This window comes from Acomys russatus, chromosome 25 (genome assembly GCF_903995435.1).
Source record: "Acomys russatus chromosome 25, mAcoRus1.1, whole genome shotgun sequence".
Classification (NCBI taxonomy): Eukaryota; Metazoa; Chordata; class Mammalia; order Rodentia; family Muridae; genus Acomys; species Acomys russatus.
This window is the reverse complement of record NC_067161.1, coordinates 39,694,134-39,711,515: the sequence shown is the minus strand read 5'-3', so window position 1 is coordinate 39,711,515 and position 17,382 is coordinate 39,694,134. Positions and strand designations below refer to the sequence as shown.

General features: G+C 43.3%; 1 protein-coding gene across 1 annotated transcript in view; it reads right to left on the bottom strand.

The window, feature by feature from the left end:
- Positions 1 to 3,346: 3,346 nt before the first annotated feature.
- The window catches only part of LOC127207928 (zinc finger protein 39-like), a 29,463-nt gene continuing 15,427 nt past the window's right edge, over positions 3,347 to 17,382 (bottom strand). The window contains exons 5-8 of the mRNA XM_051167280.1: positions 16,147 to 16,262; positions 10,218 to 10,344; positions 6,480 to 6,572; positions 3,347 to 4,713 (exon numbers count right to left, since the gene is read on the bottom strand). Coding sequence (XP_051023237.1) covers positions 3,347 to 4,713; positions 6,480 to 6,572; positions 10,218 to 10,344; positions 16,147 to 16,262 — 1,703 coding nt within the window. The remainder of the gene's footprint in view (positions 4,714 to 6,479; positions 6,573 to 10,217; positions 10,345 to 16,146; positions 16,263 to 17,382) is intronic.

Sequence of the window (17,382 nt, the reverse complement as noted above, 5' to 3'; positions counted from 1 at the left end):
GATCCTGGAGGTGGGCTCGCTAAGACTTGGAAACCCCTAAAGTCTCACGAACGCCCCCAGATGTATAAGGCACACAGGGTCCATTCCCTTTCCAAGTATATATAACAGGAAGGGCTGCTGGGGAGGGAGGAGACTGGCCAGTTGTGACCTGCTGAGTTTCCAGCATGTGTTCCGGTTTTTATGAGCTATTCCTGTACTGGAGTGGGCTTTTCAGTGATGCAGCTGCTGGGATTATCCTGTTCCTAATAGGTAGCCTCTATGTTCTTAATAGGCAGCCTCTATGTTCCTAATAGGCAACCTCTATGTTCCTAACAGGTAGCTCTTGTGTTCCTAATAGGCAACCCCTATGTTCCTAATAGCGCCTATGTTATATATAATAGGTAGCTCCTATGTTGCTAATAGGTAGCTCCTATGTTCCTAATAGGCAACCTCTATGTTCCTAACAGGTAGCTCTTGTGTTCCTAATAGGCAACCCCTATGTTCCTAATAGGCAACCCCTATGTTATATATAATAGGTAGCCTGTATGTTCCTAATAGGTAGCCCCTCACCTATACGCTTGTGAGCTCAATAAATTAATTGGATTCACCTGAGTGGAGCTTGACAGAATTGGCTCTTTAGTCTTTTGGGCTGTCTGGGTTGAGTAGATATCTGTTCAGCCTCCTCAGGACAACAGTGACCTTCAGGCAGCTCAGCTGCATTCTGGTATCTACTAGTGTCAGTTACAACTGTCAAACTACTGTTGTGACAAACACAAATGCCCCAGATGTAGGCCAAACCACTGCATCAGGCACCATCATAAAGAGGTGTCCTCTGACATATTACATTTTTTAAAGTCAGGGTCTTGTTGTGTAGTTATGTAGCCCTGCTGGCCTAGAACTATCTATGTAGACCAGCTGGCCTCAAACTCAGATATCTGACTGCCTCTGGATGCTAGGATTAAAGATAACATGCCACCACATCCATCTTAAAAATAACTGAAATAGTGCTGGAGAAATGGCTCAGAGGTTAAGAGCTCTGTCTGTTTTTCCAAAGGTCCTGAGTTCAATTCCCAGCACCCACATGGTGGTTCACAACCATCTATAACAAGATCTGGTGCCCTCTTCTGGCATGCAGGCATACATGAGGGCAGAATACTGTGCAAATAATAAATAAATAAATATTTTTAAAAAACTCTTTAAAAAAATAACTGAAATACTATAATTAACATGTTTTGGAAATGATTTCATTTTATGGATGATTTCTGATACATATGACTCTTAATGTTTTATGGGTATACATATATTTCACACATGATACAAACTTTCGTATGCAATGCTGGTGTCAGGTAAGACATTTAGAATTTATTGAAATTTCATGTTTTTCTCCACAAAATGGCTTGAAAATACACAGGTGACAAGGGCCCTCTCCTGAGTGAATTTTCTAACACAAAAGGTTCCCTGTCTGAAATGCTTTTAAAATGGGTTACAATGATTTTGCATTATGTTGTAAAAAGCTCATGTAGAATGTCATATCACTCAGACAAATGAGAGACTTATAAACACATATAAAACCTCTGCTCTCTCCAATAAAATATGTCCTTAAATCAGTGTCATTTTCTATACCTCCTTGTTACCTAAGATCATCTAACCTGCCTTTCAGGCCACGAGTACACACCCAGGGATAATGCATTGCAACTCCGGGCTGGGGTCAGAAATAAATGAATCATCACAAATGTTAAAACTCAGGACATGTTCTCTCCATAACACTACGCCTATGGGCTGCCAGTCCCAGGGTAAAGAAAGCCGATCTCAGCACATAGGCCCTCTGCCTATAGGACTTCTTAGCATGACATCTTCCATCTTCATAACCGTGCTACAAATGTTTTCCCACACGTTAACAGCATTCCTCCTATTACGAGTTCTCCAAGGTGGAGGCCAACTCCCTATAAAAGGCTTATGCACATACACTGTATTGATGTACTCAGCCCATGAGTTCTCCAGAGTCGTATCCATCTAGATCACAATCGTGTGGTTTCTCAGGAGTGGGGGAATTTTCTGACGTCCACACATCTGTTCATGTTATACTTATGTATGTGGGAACATGGTTACCTATGTGAGCTCTTGCACATAACCCAAGCATATGAACTCTTTTCTAGCCTTTAAAGGTTCCCCCGCGGTTTTCATATTCACAGGGTTCTGTGTGTGGTTCTCTGGTGAAGGCAGATGTCTGACTTACAGAACCCTGTTTTTGTACATGTTACATTGGTATGGCTTATCCTGTGTCTTTGGTATGCAGTAAAGGATGCCTCACAGCTGGAGGATTCCTCACACTGGCAGGGCTCCTCACCTGATGACTGCTGAGATCTGACAGCTAGGAAAAGGTTTCTACACACACACACACACACACACACACACACACACACACACACACACACAGAGCATTCGAACAGTCAGTCAGTTGTGTGTTTGGCGGGTAGTGAGTTTTTTTTTTTTGGTTTTTTCGAGACAGGGTTTCTCAGTGTAGCCTTGGCTGTCCTGGACTCACTCTGTAGACCAGGCTGGCCTTGAACTCACAGTGATCCACCTGCCTCTGCCTCCCGAGTGCTGGGATTACAGGTGTGCGCCACCACGCCCGGCCCGGGTAGTGAGTTGTATCTGCTGTTCAGACTTCCTTCCCTTTCCATCTGCAGAGCGTTTCTATTTGAGTATTCTGATAAGCATTTGCTGGAACTGTTTCTGAGTCCTGACATTCATATGGCCTCTCCACTGGGAGACCTCTCTGATGTGTATCTAGGCTTGTCGTGTGGCCTGTGACCGTTCTATAGATTACACTGATAGGTACCTCTCAACTCTGTGGTACACATGGAGAGATGGCCAAAGTCTGAAAGGCTTTGCTACACCCTGTACATTCGCAGGGCTCCTCGCCTGTGTGAACTCACTAAGACCCTCAGAGCTGGGACTTCTGACGCAAGGCTTGCCACACAGCTATACTCACAGGGTTTCTATCAGTATGCATTCTCCAATCCTGCTGCAAACTGACTGCTCTGGACCCACAGCCAGAGGGCTTCCCACCTGTAGGATTTCCCCAGTAGCTAAGGCTTGACACCTGGCAGAAGCCTTCTGTGATACCGCACTGGCAGGCATCTCGTGTTTTGAGTTCACTAATTAACAATGACATGTGACTTAACACTGACAGAGGCTCTGCAGCCTGTACACCCACAGGGATCCCCACCTCTGAATTCTCGGCAGTACATGGAGAGGTGACACACTTAAGCTTTTTCTGCATTCTTCGTGTTCCTACGGTGTCTCACCCGCGTTAGCTCTGTGATGGCCGTGAGGTTTGTCTTCTCCTAGGCTTCCTCGGATCTCATGCATGGGCTTTCTCACCCAGGTGAGTTTTTTGGTGTATAGTGAGATATGACTTGACGCTAAATGACTTTCCACATTCTTCACATTCGAAGGGCTTCTCGCCTGTGTGGATTTTCTCATGTGTGGAGAGATTTGACTTCTGGTTAAAACGTTTCCCACATGCATGACACTCATACGGTTTCTCGCCCGTGTGAATTCTCTGATGTACAATGAGGCCTGACTTTATACTGAAGGTTTTCCTGCACTCTTTACATTCGTAGGGCTTCTCACCGGTGTGAACTCTCCGGTGTATAGTTAGGTCACACCTCCTTTTGAAGGCATTGCCACAGATGTCACACTCATAGGGTTTTTCGCCCGTATGAGTTTTCTGATGTACACTAAGATTGGACTTTACACTGAACAGTTTCTTACACTCTTTACACTCATAGGGCTTCTCACCGGTGTGAGTTCTGTGGTGTAAATACAGGTTTTGTGTGTGTTTAAAGGCTTTCCCACATACTTTACATTGGTAGGTTCTCCCACACCTGTGACGTTTGCGAGGTTGGTTGTTGATTTTTGCAGATGTAGTGCAATCATGGGGCTTTTTACTGGTGTGTGGTCTCTGGTGCACACTGAAATTTGAGTTTGGGCAAAATTTTTTCACACAAGTACTCTGTTTACTCGAGAAAGCATTCTGGTTGACCCTCTCTTTTGGCATCTGACACACACATTTCTTGCCATCCTTACACCCACAGGGCTTTTCCCATGGATGCGGAGTGCTCTGAGGATTTACAAGACTTGGTTCTGTGTTGAGTGCTGGCTCACCATCAGCACATTTACCATAGTTGATTTTTATGCATGTTTTTAAATGCTGAGTATGGCTACACTTGTCAGAGAATGAATTCTTACACATTTTACAGTAACCGGGTTCCTCTCTTAGGTGAGTCCCCTCTTGAGCACTAACAGTCAGCTCATCAAAGGCTTTCCCATATTCCTTGAACTTACTCGAGTCATCTCCCAAAGGAAACACTTTATGTGTCCACACAGTGTTCCCGTTGAAGGCTTTGTCATGTTGAGTATACTGGAAGTGCTGCAGCCCACTTTCAACACCGTGGTCCAGACGGAGAGGCTCGGCAGGTCTGCATGTATTTAGATGACCAAGTTCTTCAGTGGCCTGCATTTCAATGGACTCACTAGGGAGATATACATTTTCCCATATACCAAGCCCCTCAGATCTCATTCTAGAAGAGTTCCTGTTCTTAACAGTGAGGTGTAAAACACGGTGGGAACTCATATTAAATATTTTCCCAAAGTTGCGCCTCTCCTCGGCTGACAAGTCACCAGTGATGACCGGGTGGCTCACGTGTCTCTTCCCATACTGCATAGCTGAAAGGAAATAGAAGTTGCCCCCCATGAACAATACAGAAGCCATTCTGATAGGATCTCAATACAAAAGTCAAAAAGTTCCCCCCTAATGATGTAAGAAAATCGGGGCTGGAGCAATGCCTGGGGGCTAAGAGCACTTGCTGCCTGTGCAGAGCTCCCACTGGCTTACAACGTCATAGCACGTGTTGCATGAGTCTGTTGACTTAGATTAAGTTCTACGATGAAATAAGATATCACACGTTCCTCATCAAATAGGAGCCTTTCAGCAGAGCCTGGGCTCATTTGGCCTGCAAGCCTAAGACCTCCTGGATGCCAGGCCACACCTTGGTCTACCAAGAGTCATTGTGGATGCTTCTTGAATGTCATAAATTCTGGTCTCGGTATGTATGAAGTGATTCTGGACATCTTTTCTCATATTTGAATTCCACATATGACTGCCTGAAATCTATGTTTTCAATATTAACTTAGAACTACTAATGCCATTTTGGAACCTCTAATGAAATCGTAAACGTAAGGAGACAGTTGTCTGAGTCCAGACACCTCCAGGACAACTTCTCTATCTTGCTGGCAGAGTCAAACTAAGTTCATGTTCCCAGGCCCAGGAACTAATTTCTATCCTGTTTCTCCAGATGTTTCTTGTTCGTCTGTTAACTAGTAAGTTACTAAACAATATAAAGAAGGAAGATGCCACTAAGGTACCTAAGTCATAAATGTATGGAACTGATTGTCTGTCATGACCTAACTGACCATGGGCCGCTTGCCCTCTCCTCTGCTCCTTCATCATTTTGAGTTACGGCCCAGATATCCAGGATAAGGCCTGACCACCAAGGCCCTGGGTCAAGGATCTTGAAACCAGGTGGCTTGGTTAGGACCTAATCACCGACGTTTACTCCCTTCCTGAGGCTGGGCAGCCCCAGTCAGGGCAAAACTACAATGGAAACTCCTCTGATCAATCCTTTATACTAAAATATGATTGACTGGGCAATGCTACAACCCACCCCACTCCCCCTGGCTTTAGGACTTTATCCTTTAAATATGTCGTACAACTTCCCTTCGAGGACGCAGCTCAGATCCCTCCCTGAGCTCGGAGAATAAAGCTTACATTTTAAGCTTCTCACTGAAATAAGGTTTCTCAGCTTCTCCCAGAACGCAGCAAGAACCACCCTGAAGACAAGAGCTCCTATCAACCTACTAATTACGCACCAAATCTGTAAGTCTCTAAATGAATCTGAAATTAATTTTAAAAGCAATTTCTTTAAAACTGCTTTAGTCTTAGAGCTGCCTTATACTTTTTCATTCATTTATCCAGCTAAGAAAACATATTTTTGTGGTCATTAAGCCCTCTAAACAAGGCAAATTTGTTGGATCCCCACTGTTGGCCCCACACAGCAGACCATTGTCTATAAGAAATCAAATAAAAAATGATGAGTGCATTAATAAACCCACAAATAAATGCTTGGAGTGTAGTATTGTGTAAAATCAGAGAGGAGCGGGTGGTGAGATTTAGAGTGTGAGAAATGTTTAAGAAGAGTGCGCAGACCGGAACTTGCTCAGTCTACTGAGATCCGTAGCAGGAACAGGAAGGGAGGGCACATTTGTAGATGAGAGCTTCCTTTGGACACAATACAGCAAGCATCTGATTAGGAAGGCAGTCTCCAGGGTGGGAGATGGCACACGAGTAAGCAGAACCTCACACACCCACCATCTGAGGAGTAGCACTCGTCTGACTACCCCCCCCACCCCCGCCCCGGGGCACATTCACTGACCTGGGAGGCTCTGGTCAGGGGCATCTTCTTCCTTCCATGGCCCAGCTCCCTGCTCCAACTTCAGGATCAAGTCAGGTTTGGGGTCACACTGATCTGCCAATAGGAAATATTGTACAAGCTGTTCCCCCAATGACAGAATACTGGTTTCAGATGCTCAGCAATCAGACCACAGCATTGGCAGCCAATGCTGAGGACAGTAAAATAAGAGAAACATATACAGAGTAAAGGCATCATTCTGACTGACTACCTGGATTAAAGAAGAAAAAAAGCCAGTGAAATTTTTAAAAATGCACTGAATCAAGTAAAAATCTAAACCTCCTAGGCCAGATACTGCAGGTGTCGGAAGATCAGAAGCTGGAAAGCAGTCAGCTCTGAACTATGCAACCCCTCCCCCCAATACAACAGGAAGCAGAGGAAAACAGGAGAGGAGAGGAACAATGTATAAGAATGTAGTACACACAAACCAGCAACAGAGCATCAACAGTAAGAGTTCTTTTTAAAGAGATAAAATCATCTCTGGTCTCTTGGATTCAGTTCCCATCTCTGCCACTCTATTCTTGTATTACCAGATCAATTTACTCCACTAAAATTAGGTAAGAAGAGATGACTGGAGAGAGGCCTTTTCTTGGAACAACACCAGGGGACGCAGCACAGAGGGCATCTCCCAGCCAGCTCCCCAAGTGAGCTGCACAGTCTGTTTCTATAGCCAGAGAGGAGGCTTTGAACGCAAACAGGAAGGCACGATGTATCTGAGGGATGTCTGCACCAGTCAAAGCATCGCTCACTTAACAGTGGTCACAGCAGCCTGTCTGTCAGGCCACAAGGGGAGTGCTCCCTTCCTGATTCTTAGGAGGACATGGCTGCAGAGTCACCTAGAGTTCGCTAAACTCGGGAAAGGGCAAAAGTCAATTAGAAACTTTGAAACTGTGCTTGCTTGTACTGCACCTTCCTCAAAGCGCCCTGGGAATGTTTCCAGCAGCTGGTACTGCCCGAAGAGGAGTCAGAGAGCTGTCAACTGGGAGTCTTTCTGCTCAAGGCAACCAGGGCAGCGAGTCAGCCAAACTACCCATTCATAACGCTTTTGCTTCTTGAAGGACAAAACAAGGACATTCAAAGGGGCCCTTACAGCAACTTAAAGAACTTCTCATGAACATAAACAACACTTACAAAGACTCCACAGTGCTTAACACCTGCCCAGCACCACAAGGACAGTTAGATCCCCCCACATCAGTGTCAACACTACAGAAAATGACAACTCAAAGTAATCAATAGCATGATTTTTGGAACAGTCCTAAATCTTAATTAAAAGAATAAAGGATTGGGTCTGGTGGTGCACACCTCAAATCCCAGCACTTGGGAGGCAGGGGAAGGTGGATTTCTAGTTCAAGACCAGCCTGGTCTACAGAACAAATTTCAGAACAGCCAGGACTACACAGAGAAACCCTGTCTGAAGAAACAAAACCAAAAGCCAACCAACCAAAATAGAATAAAAGAACAATAAAAATCTAGCCACAAAACATCCTAAGAAAAGACAGTTACCATAATGGTTTGCATGGGCAGGAAGAAAAAGCACAGAGATCAGGTTTGGAGAGATGGCTCAGAGGTGAAGATCACTATATGTTCTTCCAAAGATGCTGAGTTCAATTCCCAACAACCACATGGTGGCTCACAACCATCTCTAATGTGATCTGCTGCCCTCATTTGGCCTGCAGGCACACATGCAGACAGAAAAAAAGAAAAGAAGAAGAAGAAAAAAAAAAAGGCACAGAGATCATCACAACTTTAACAAAGCAACCAATAGCAAATGCACAGGCTTACAACCACCCAACCCTCCCAAAAGGCAACAAGACCGATTATTAGAAGGAAGATCTCAACTTCCTAGAAACTGGATAGCCTTGTGTTGGAGAGAGACCTTAAGCCTGCCTCTTCCCATATGCACAAGTCAAGTAAAAAATTTCAATGTATTTCAATGTAGACTCTGAGGCTATAAAAACTGACACTAGAGAACACGGGGAAACACAAAAGGATGTAACCCTACCGAAGGCCAACTTTTAAAACCGACACCAAAATCACAGGTAAGAAAAGCAAGCACTGAAAACCAGAATTATGGGGGCTGGAGAAATGGCTCAGACGGTAAAAGCACTTACTGAGCTTGCAGAAGAACTGAGTTTAGCTGCCAGCACACACGTATTTGGCTCACAACTCCCTGTAACTCCAGCTTCTGGCTTCTGCAGCTCCTGCACTCACATGCACAAACCCACATACATAACACAGAATAATTTTTAAAAATAAAAACAGGATTATCTAAACATTTAAAACATTACTTAAGAGAAGCTAACAATTGAGAGAGTTAAAAGCAAAATGCATAGAAAGAGAAGATTTACATGTTATTATCTGATGATGGACCAATGCACTAGCACAAAAGTGAATAATCTGATGACATCTGGGCAAATGACCACAACAGATACTTCTCCAAAGACACAGGATGTGAATATCCCTCACAGATTTTCAAACCAAACACCAACAGGCTCTCACCGTACCACAAGTGCGTGATTATCTAACACGTAACATTACGTACGCTGGTGAGGACACATAGAAAAGGAAGAGTCTGCGCTGCTGGAAATGTGACTAACAGATACTATGAGAAACAGCATAGCGCTTACTAAAATACTGGACAGTGAACTGCACACAACACAATACAATCCCTTGGAACACACACATCCAGAGGAAGGCCACCTCAGGGTTCTGAAGAGACCTCTCTGTGCACAGTCACTGCAGCATCACATGCGGAAGCCATGATATGTAATCTACCTTAGTGTTCCACCATCAGATAAATTGATAAGAAAATGCGCTAAATACCCAGAGATGACCTCATCCCACTATGGAAAGGCCCTCGATTTTCTCTCACCGGACGGACCATGGGTGTAACTGAAAGACATTCTTATTATGTGAGGGAGATCAAGCTAAAAGAAACAAACACTGCATATTCATACTTATGGTTGGAAGCTAATGCCAGCCTGAAACATAAAGAAAGAACACAAAGCTACCAGGGCCTAGGAATGGTGTGTGGGAAGGAAGGAAGGAGGGACAGAGAGAAGATGGCTCGCGGATGCAGGGGAGCAGCTGGCTGCTGCACATACCTGCCATTGCTCTATAGCACCCTAAGCTAAATACAGTTGATAACAATTATTGAAAGTAAGAGAGAGAGTTTTATGGGGCTTGAGAGATGGTTCAGCAGACAAGAGCAATTGTTTTTCTTGCAGAGAACTTGGATTTGGTTCCCAGCACCTATACAACAGTTTACAGCTATCTATAACTCCAGTTCCACAGGATGTGACATCATCTTCTGGTCTCCTTGGGCACCAGGCACACACAGTACACACACATACAATCAGGCAAAATATTCATATACACTAAAGAAATAAGCAGAAAGAAAATAAGAGGGAGGGTTTTAAGTGCATTCAGAAAGAAATGACATAACTACGTTATAGACTTATAAATACTGATCATCATGCACACTACACAAATTTTGAAATGGCAACTTTTATTATGAATATGTACAGTCACTATGTGTCAGTGAAAGCTCAGTGGAAGGGTGCTTGCCCAGTATGTGCAAGGCTCTAGGTTAAGCCACCAGCACAGGGAAAAAACAACCAACACCACCACCCTTGGAAGTGGCTTCTGTATTTACCAAAAAGGAATGTGCTTCTGATAGGATTACTGTAGCCCCCCACTCACCCAAGGACTCCAGGCTTCTGTAGGTCTCCAGCATCACGTCCCTGTAGAGCTGCCTCTGAGCATCATCCAGGTCCTGCCACTCCTCCCAGGTGAAGTCCACAGACACATCCTCAAAGGACACCAGGCCCTGAAATGAAGCAACTTCTTCAACTCAAGCCTTCAGCCTTGGGTCAGAGACAGGCACACAGGAAATCACTGCTCTCCACAAGCATCTCTTACATGAGATGTACTTTATCGGCATTTTTTATTAAGGAAGAAACAGCAACAGCAACAACAAAAACAAGACAAACAAACTACAAAATGCCTTGCCTACTCACTAGCAGGTAGTTTACAAGGGAGTAAACGTGTGTACATAGTTGATATTCCTTTGGTCTTCCACTTAAACATATGCCTCAACTCTGAAACTGTCATGAATAATAATATACTTTCACACTCATTTTCACAGGCAGCCTTATATGTCCTTCCTAAAACCAGAAGAGTTGCTAGTGTCCACAAAGAAAGACACATCACCAGTGCCCTCTACAGAAGGGTAAGTTGGCCAGGTGTGCTGATGTACACCTTTAATCCAAGCACATGAGAGGCAGAGGCAGGACGGTCTCTGAGGTTGAGGCAAGTCTGGTCTACATGGGGAGTAAACTGAAACTGGAATAAATGACAATCGTTGTGATGGATAGGAGTCACAGGTGGTCTTGGACATACTTGTCTAAAGCTCCTGCTATCAAATGTATAGATGCCTAACAGGCAAATGGACAAACAATATCTTACAAGTTTTTACAAAGAACATAAAGAAGTAAAAATTCCAGTGGTAGGTAACTTCATCAAATGGAGTAGAATGGCTTTAAAACAACTCAGGGCACTAAGCAATGAATCAGAAATATATTCAGTGGCTGAGGAAAAGATGCAGATGTTGAGAACTGCAGAAGACTTTAGAATTTATTTTAGGAAGACAAGAAAGTTCAAGACTAGATAATTTATTAATATACTTCAGGCAGGCATGGTGGCTCTTATCTGGGATCCTAGCACTTAGAAAGTGAAGGCAAAATGGTCTGAAGTTCAAGGTCATCCCCAGCTACACAAGCCAGTTTAAGGTCATCCCAGGATACATCACACACACACACACACACACACACACACACACACACACACACACACACACTCAGGCACACACACACACACACTCACTCACTCAGGCACATACACACATCTATAGACTTTGTTTTAAAAAAGGAACACACATACACACATATATGCACATGTATGTGTATAGATGTGTGTACAAACATATTTCAGAATAAACATACATCTATGGAAAAAAACCACAGGGCCAATCCAAGAGCATGAGAATTCTTTCAATCTCACATTTTCTTACTCAGTTTCTTTCTTTAATATCTGGAAGTCTTCAAAGTTATTACATTATTAGGTTTGTTAAATTTATATTGTAAATGTGACTAGTTTCTTTCTCTGTATAACTGTTACGAGTTTATGGAATACCTCTTGAGTTTTATATGTTGATTTTCCATTTCTGACATACTGTTGAAGTGCTGCCAGATCTGAGAATTTCCTGGTAGAGCACTTAAGGTGATAGGTGTAAGATCACACCACCTGCAAATGAAGATGATTTGATTTCTGCCTTTTTCTATTCATAGCCCTTGTATTTCTTTTTCTTGCCCTATTGTACTGGCCAAGACTTCAACCATTATACAGTCTAAGTAGCCTTGTCTTGTTAATTAATTTAAAAGAAATGTGTCACATTTAGTATTATAGTGGCTAGGAGTTTGTCAAAATATAAGCATAGGCAAAATTGTTTGAAAAAGACTTTAAAAGTATAGCCGGGTGGTAGTGGTGCATGCCGTTAATCCCAGCACTTGGAAGGCAGAGGTAGGCGGATCTCAGTGAGTTCGAGGCCAGCCTGGTCTACAGAGCAAGTTCCAGGACAGCCAGGGATGTTACACAGAGAAACCCTGTCTCCAGAAAACAAACAAACAAACAAGACTTTAAAAGCTCAGGAATCTATTACAGGAACTGGACAAATAAGAAAGCATGGGGGTTAAAAACAGCAGAAAGCTACATATCTAACAGGACTAGCTTTTGCAATACATAAAGAACTCAATATCAAACTCAAATAATCCAAATGATAAATGGTCAAACAAAATGAGCAGATATTTCTCAAATGAGGAAGTGTATATGCCCAATAGGTAGATGGAAAAAAAGTTTCTATGTCATCAGCAACCAGAAAAATGCAAATAAAAGCTAAATTGGGATCCCAATTTCACCAGTTACAACAGTTATCAATAAAAACAATCGAGCATGGCTGAGGATGTAAGGAAACAGGACTTCTTATACCTCAAGCATGTATCCTATACATCTAAACTAATGCGGCCACTGCAGAAGTCAATATGAAAGTTCCTCCAAATATTAAAAATAAAACTACCATGTGAGTCAGATAGCCAGCCTCTTACAGATCATCTGTGTTTACTGTGGTACTATTCACTTTGCTTCAAAAATGGAAGCAGCCTATGTGTCCATCATCAGATGAAGAAAATATGATAACTATACACAACGGAATTTTATTCAGCCACAAAGAATGAAATTATAACATCTGTTAGGTAAATGGGTAGAATTAGAGGTAATTATTAAGCTGGAATAAGCCAGAATCTGAAAGGCAGGCATCACACTTTTTTTGGTCATATGTGGAATCCAGACTTAAATACACACATACATGTATAGAGACATGAAAGTGCATTGAAAGAGAAAACTAATGAGAGGCTGGGGTGGGGACAGAAGGGGATAATGGAATATAGGCGACATTAGAGTGGGGGTCCCATCTGAGCAGGAAGGGGGCCAGGAGGACGTGGGGATAAGAGAGACAAATGCAACTCAAGTGGTAAAATAAGAACACAGAGGTGACACATGAAGATGGAACTCCAAAGCTGGAGCTGATGCTGACCACAACACCACCACATCTGACATCCCAAGAAAGGCAGAAAGAGGGCATCAGTCAAAGAAGCCCCTTCTAGTGTACAGAAGGCACCAGAGATCCTGAGCTGGACTAGCGAGCAATTCAACGAATGGCTACGAGTAACTGCATATCCATATGAAGTAATATTAAATATACAGAGTGTATACGCATTGAGGATTTATAAGTTAGAGCCCCTCTGCTTACATTTTTTTGGAGGAAAAAAAATGGCCTTTCTGAAAGAAACTATGGTTAATAATGATATAACTGCGATTCAAGAAATTTGAATATGTGACAAAAGAAATGGCAGTCAGAAGAAAATTAACTGCTTTCTGCAAACAAAACAAAACTTTACCTCCGGGCTGGTAAAACCAGAGTCCTGACCCCCAGACCCACATGAAAGACAGGCAGGCATGGTGGCAGCCTGTTCCTTAGCACTTGGGAAGCAAAGACAAAGGATCACAGGGCAAGCTGGCAGGCTAGAGCAGCCAGAATTGTCACATGGAGAAAGTAACAGAGGAAGACAGCTAACATCAACTCAGGCCTTCGCATGCACATGCACACATGTGCACTCACATGCATATCCTACATGCACATCTACAAATACACACACACACACACACACACACACACACACACACACACACACACACACACAAACACACACTCCTAAGGAAAAAACTTGAAATGGAAATTTTTTCATATGAAGATCAGAGATAACAGTTTCAAATGTGGCAGAAGTTTAAAGGCAGCTGGAGAATTGTACTATCACTTAACTATAATTTAAAATTCTGATGAAAACAGATGTGTCTGAGTACCAGTGAATCCCGACAGCGGTCAATGCTGCACTCATCTCTGGGTTGGAAGTGAAGCCTATTTAGATGCCACAGGCCATGAGACTTGATCATAGTCTCTTCCTGGGGTCAATCCAAATGGGGTCTACCACAAATGGCACAGGATCAGAAAAACCAGTAACCAAATTCTGCACAGTTCAAATGCCACTAAAACCTTTACAACATAGTTATGCCAACATTATGATCTTATTATGTCTGTGTATGTTTATTTCTTCATTTCAATTTTAATTCTCTCACAAAAAGCTCTTAAACCACAATGTAAAATAAAGTCAGGGATAATAACGCCACTCACCAAAGCCGTGTTCATTTTTCTTGCTCTCTAAGGCACATGGAGTCCCTCGCAACCGCAGCTGGAAAAGAAGGCGAACAGACGTGAACAGGTACTTAGTGTGCCTTGTTTGTGGATTCCAAAATCTTTACATAGTTACTGAGGAAAAAAAAAGGGCAAGAAGACAGGAAAAAGGCCTCCTGTTTGGAGACAGTCCCTTCAACTTGAGAAGTGCTATAACAACAAACGGAAAGAACATGGTTAATTAGAAAGTAAACTTATAGTTTAACCTTAGGTTACTGGAAGTATTTGCTGCTTGCTTTGTAACTATATACTGTCATGTTTTTAAAACAATATTTTAAATTTTTACATATATATTTATATTACACATATATGAAATAAACTACACACAGCAAGTAGAGTATGTCAGATACATTGGGCCAGAAGGCTGAAGATGATGCTCCAATGTTATAGAGAGTGTTGGGTGACTATTCAGGCAGCGAACAGTCTGTCATTTTTTCAGTTTGGAAGCTGCTAACCTCCATTAATTACCTGTTTACTCAGGTAATTAATTTTATTCCTTCTCCAGTCTCTGATGGGGTTGAAGACCAAATACTGCCACGTTTCAAGGGTGGATGTTTAATGAACATGATGCAGTCACAGAAATTATAGGAAACATTTAGGCAGGGTTTCCGCTTCTCCTGTCAACGCAGAGGAACCACCCAGGACTCCATCCACATTTCTTAGTTCACATATTTAAGTTTCACAGACAAAATGATTTGTGCAGTCTACACCTTTTGGCCCAGGGCTGTACCTGGAAATGAACATGACCCATCATATTTATTGCAGTACCTTCGAATTACTGTTTAACCAGAGCCTACCTATGCTGCCTACACCTGGGTGTAGCTCCCTACCACAATGCCACTTAGGTTGTCTTCCCATGTGCTCTGGCCAGCAGGACCGCCGTGTGACAAAAGGACAGTTTTCAAATGAGGCTTCCCATGCAAACATGCTACGGTTATAGTTGGTGTGTTACCGTGCCCTTTTAATATACCTAATTTTAAAACAGTATCAAGAAACTCCTCAAGAAACTAAAAGTACAATTACAACAGGATCCAGGAATCACAATTTTGCATGTTTCCACAAGAAATGAAATCACACTGTACTAAACAGCGTATTCCACTGCTGACTGTTGTACTATGGCTTTTTCCTCTGGGCATAGCATCGTCTCTCATCTCCATCTTGGAGTAGAGACTGACCGGGAGTCCATAACAACAACAACAACAACAAAAACAAAACAAACAAACAAAAAGCCAGATGATAACATAGGTTTTCGGTAGTGGTAATGGAGCTGTTACACTCCAAAGTGCGAGAGTTAATTGGATTCCAGCCATTGCATGAAATGGAAAGTTAGCTGAATGTGGGTCTCCCCTGAGGTCAGCTTTCATAATGGGGCGGGGCTTGGTGGTCAGGGGAGGGGTCTCCATCCTCTCTGTATGAGTAAGCCCAATAGACTCACTGCATCACCAAGTTGGAGCATGGTGGAGTCCATACTTTGGCCATTCTGCAGTGCCCATCTGAGGCGAAGAGACTGTCTCCGCAGTAAGTCTGTGCAACTACTGTGCACTCTCCACTCAAGCAACACACGAAAGAGCCTTCCAAAATAAAGGGGAGGCCAGGAAGACGCCTCAGCACAGGTTCACCCTAAGTGTCAGGCTGCTTTAGAACCCAGGGCTGTCACTGCTGGGCAATGGGACACCATACACAGCAGTTGTAGCACCGGGGTCAGGACTAGGACACGAGATATGGCTGGGGACAAGTCTCCCTGCAGGATCAAGCTCAGCCCCGCACAGGCCTCCCGGGATCGCAACCGTCTGCACACCGCACAGCATCTGTCCCGGCCGCCGCCGCCGCCGCCGCCGCCGCCGGCAGGAACGGGCTGCACTCACCAGAAGGTAGGAGTCTGACTACAAGTAGACGTCCCGACAAGTAGGGGCTGGTCCGAGGCCGCAATCCAGCCTCCCGGGAAACAGGAAGTAATATGGCGACGCCGGAAATAGACCGGAAGTGCGCGGGGACCATCCCGAGTTCAGAGTTTGTAACTGTCTTGAGTGTTTGGACAGTTTAGGACATCCCTGGTCACTCGCTAGTGACATCGTTGTATTTGAAATACAACAAAGCTCTATAGTGAATGCTTTGTGAGGCTGACCCAGAACCAAATGATTTAAAAAAAAAAAAAAAAAAGCTTTTAGCTGGGAGGGTGTGGTGGCACACATCTTTAATCCCAGCACTGAAGAGGCAGCCATGGACAGAGTTCCAGACCAGCTTGGTCTGTTTAAAAAAAAAAAAAATTAATCAAGCAATCAATCGACCCTGTGGAGCTAGAGACATGGCTCAATGTTAAAAACACCGGCTATTCTTCCAGAGGATCAGGGTCTAATTTCCAGCACCTATATGGCACCTCACAACTAGGCCCGGGTGATCCAGAATCCTCTCTGTACTCATGTGCACAAACCTACATTCAGGCAAAACACTCATACATAAACTACCTGCTTACTAGGTAGCTAGCTTGCCAGGTGTTTTCAGGTCTTATGCGGATGGACACAATACGTTAACGAAAACCGAAGTACCACAACTGCCCTTCGAATTCAAACTACCACATGAAAATAGGGAAGCATGGATGCAGTTGCCCGCTTAAAAAATTTAAAATCTCATGTGAAGGGAAAAAAAATGAAAGAGGATAGTCTCTTGTTGAGGCCCTTTAAGGGAAGGCTGTTTTCTATATTTCATCATAACTTTCTTCAAAATTTTGATCAGAAAGAAGAGGACCTAAGCCATACCTTTGGCTCTGGGTATTAGTGTGGTATTTTAAACTGCCTCACAAATTACAAAACCAAAGATACAGGATAGGCACGGTGGTCCACATCTTTATACCATGCACTGAGGAGGTGAAGGCAGGCAGATCTGAGTTCCAGGCTAGCCTGGCCTACATAAAGAATTGTAGGACAGCCAAGGCTGTATAGTAAGACCTTGTTTCAGAAGTAAATAAATCATCAATGCCATGCGATTGCCTCATTGTTATAAGTT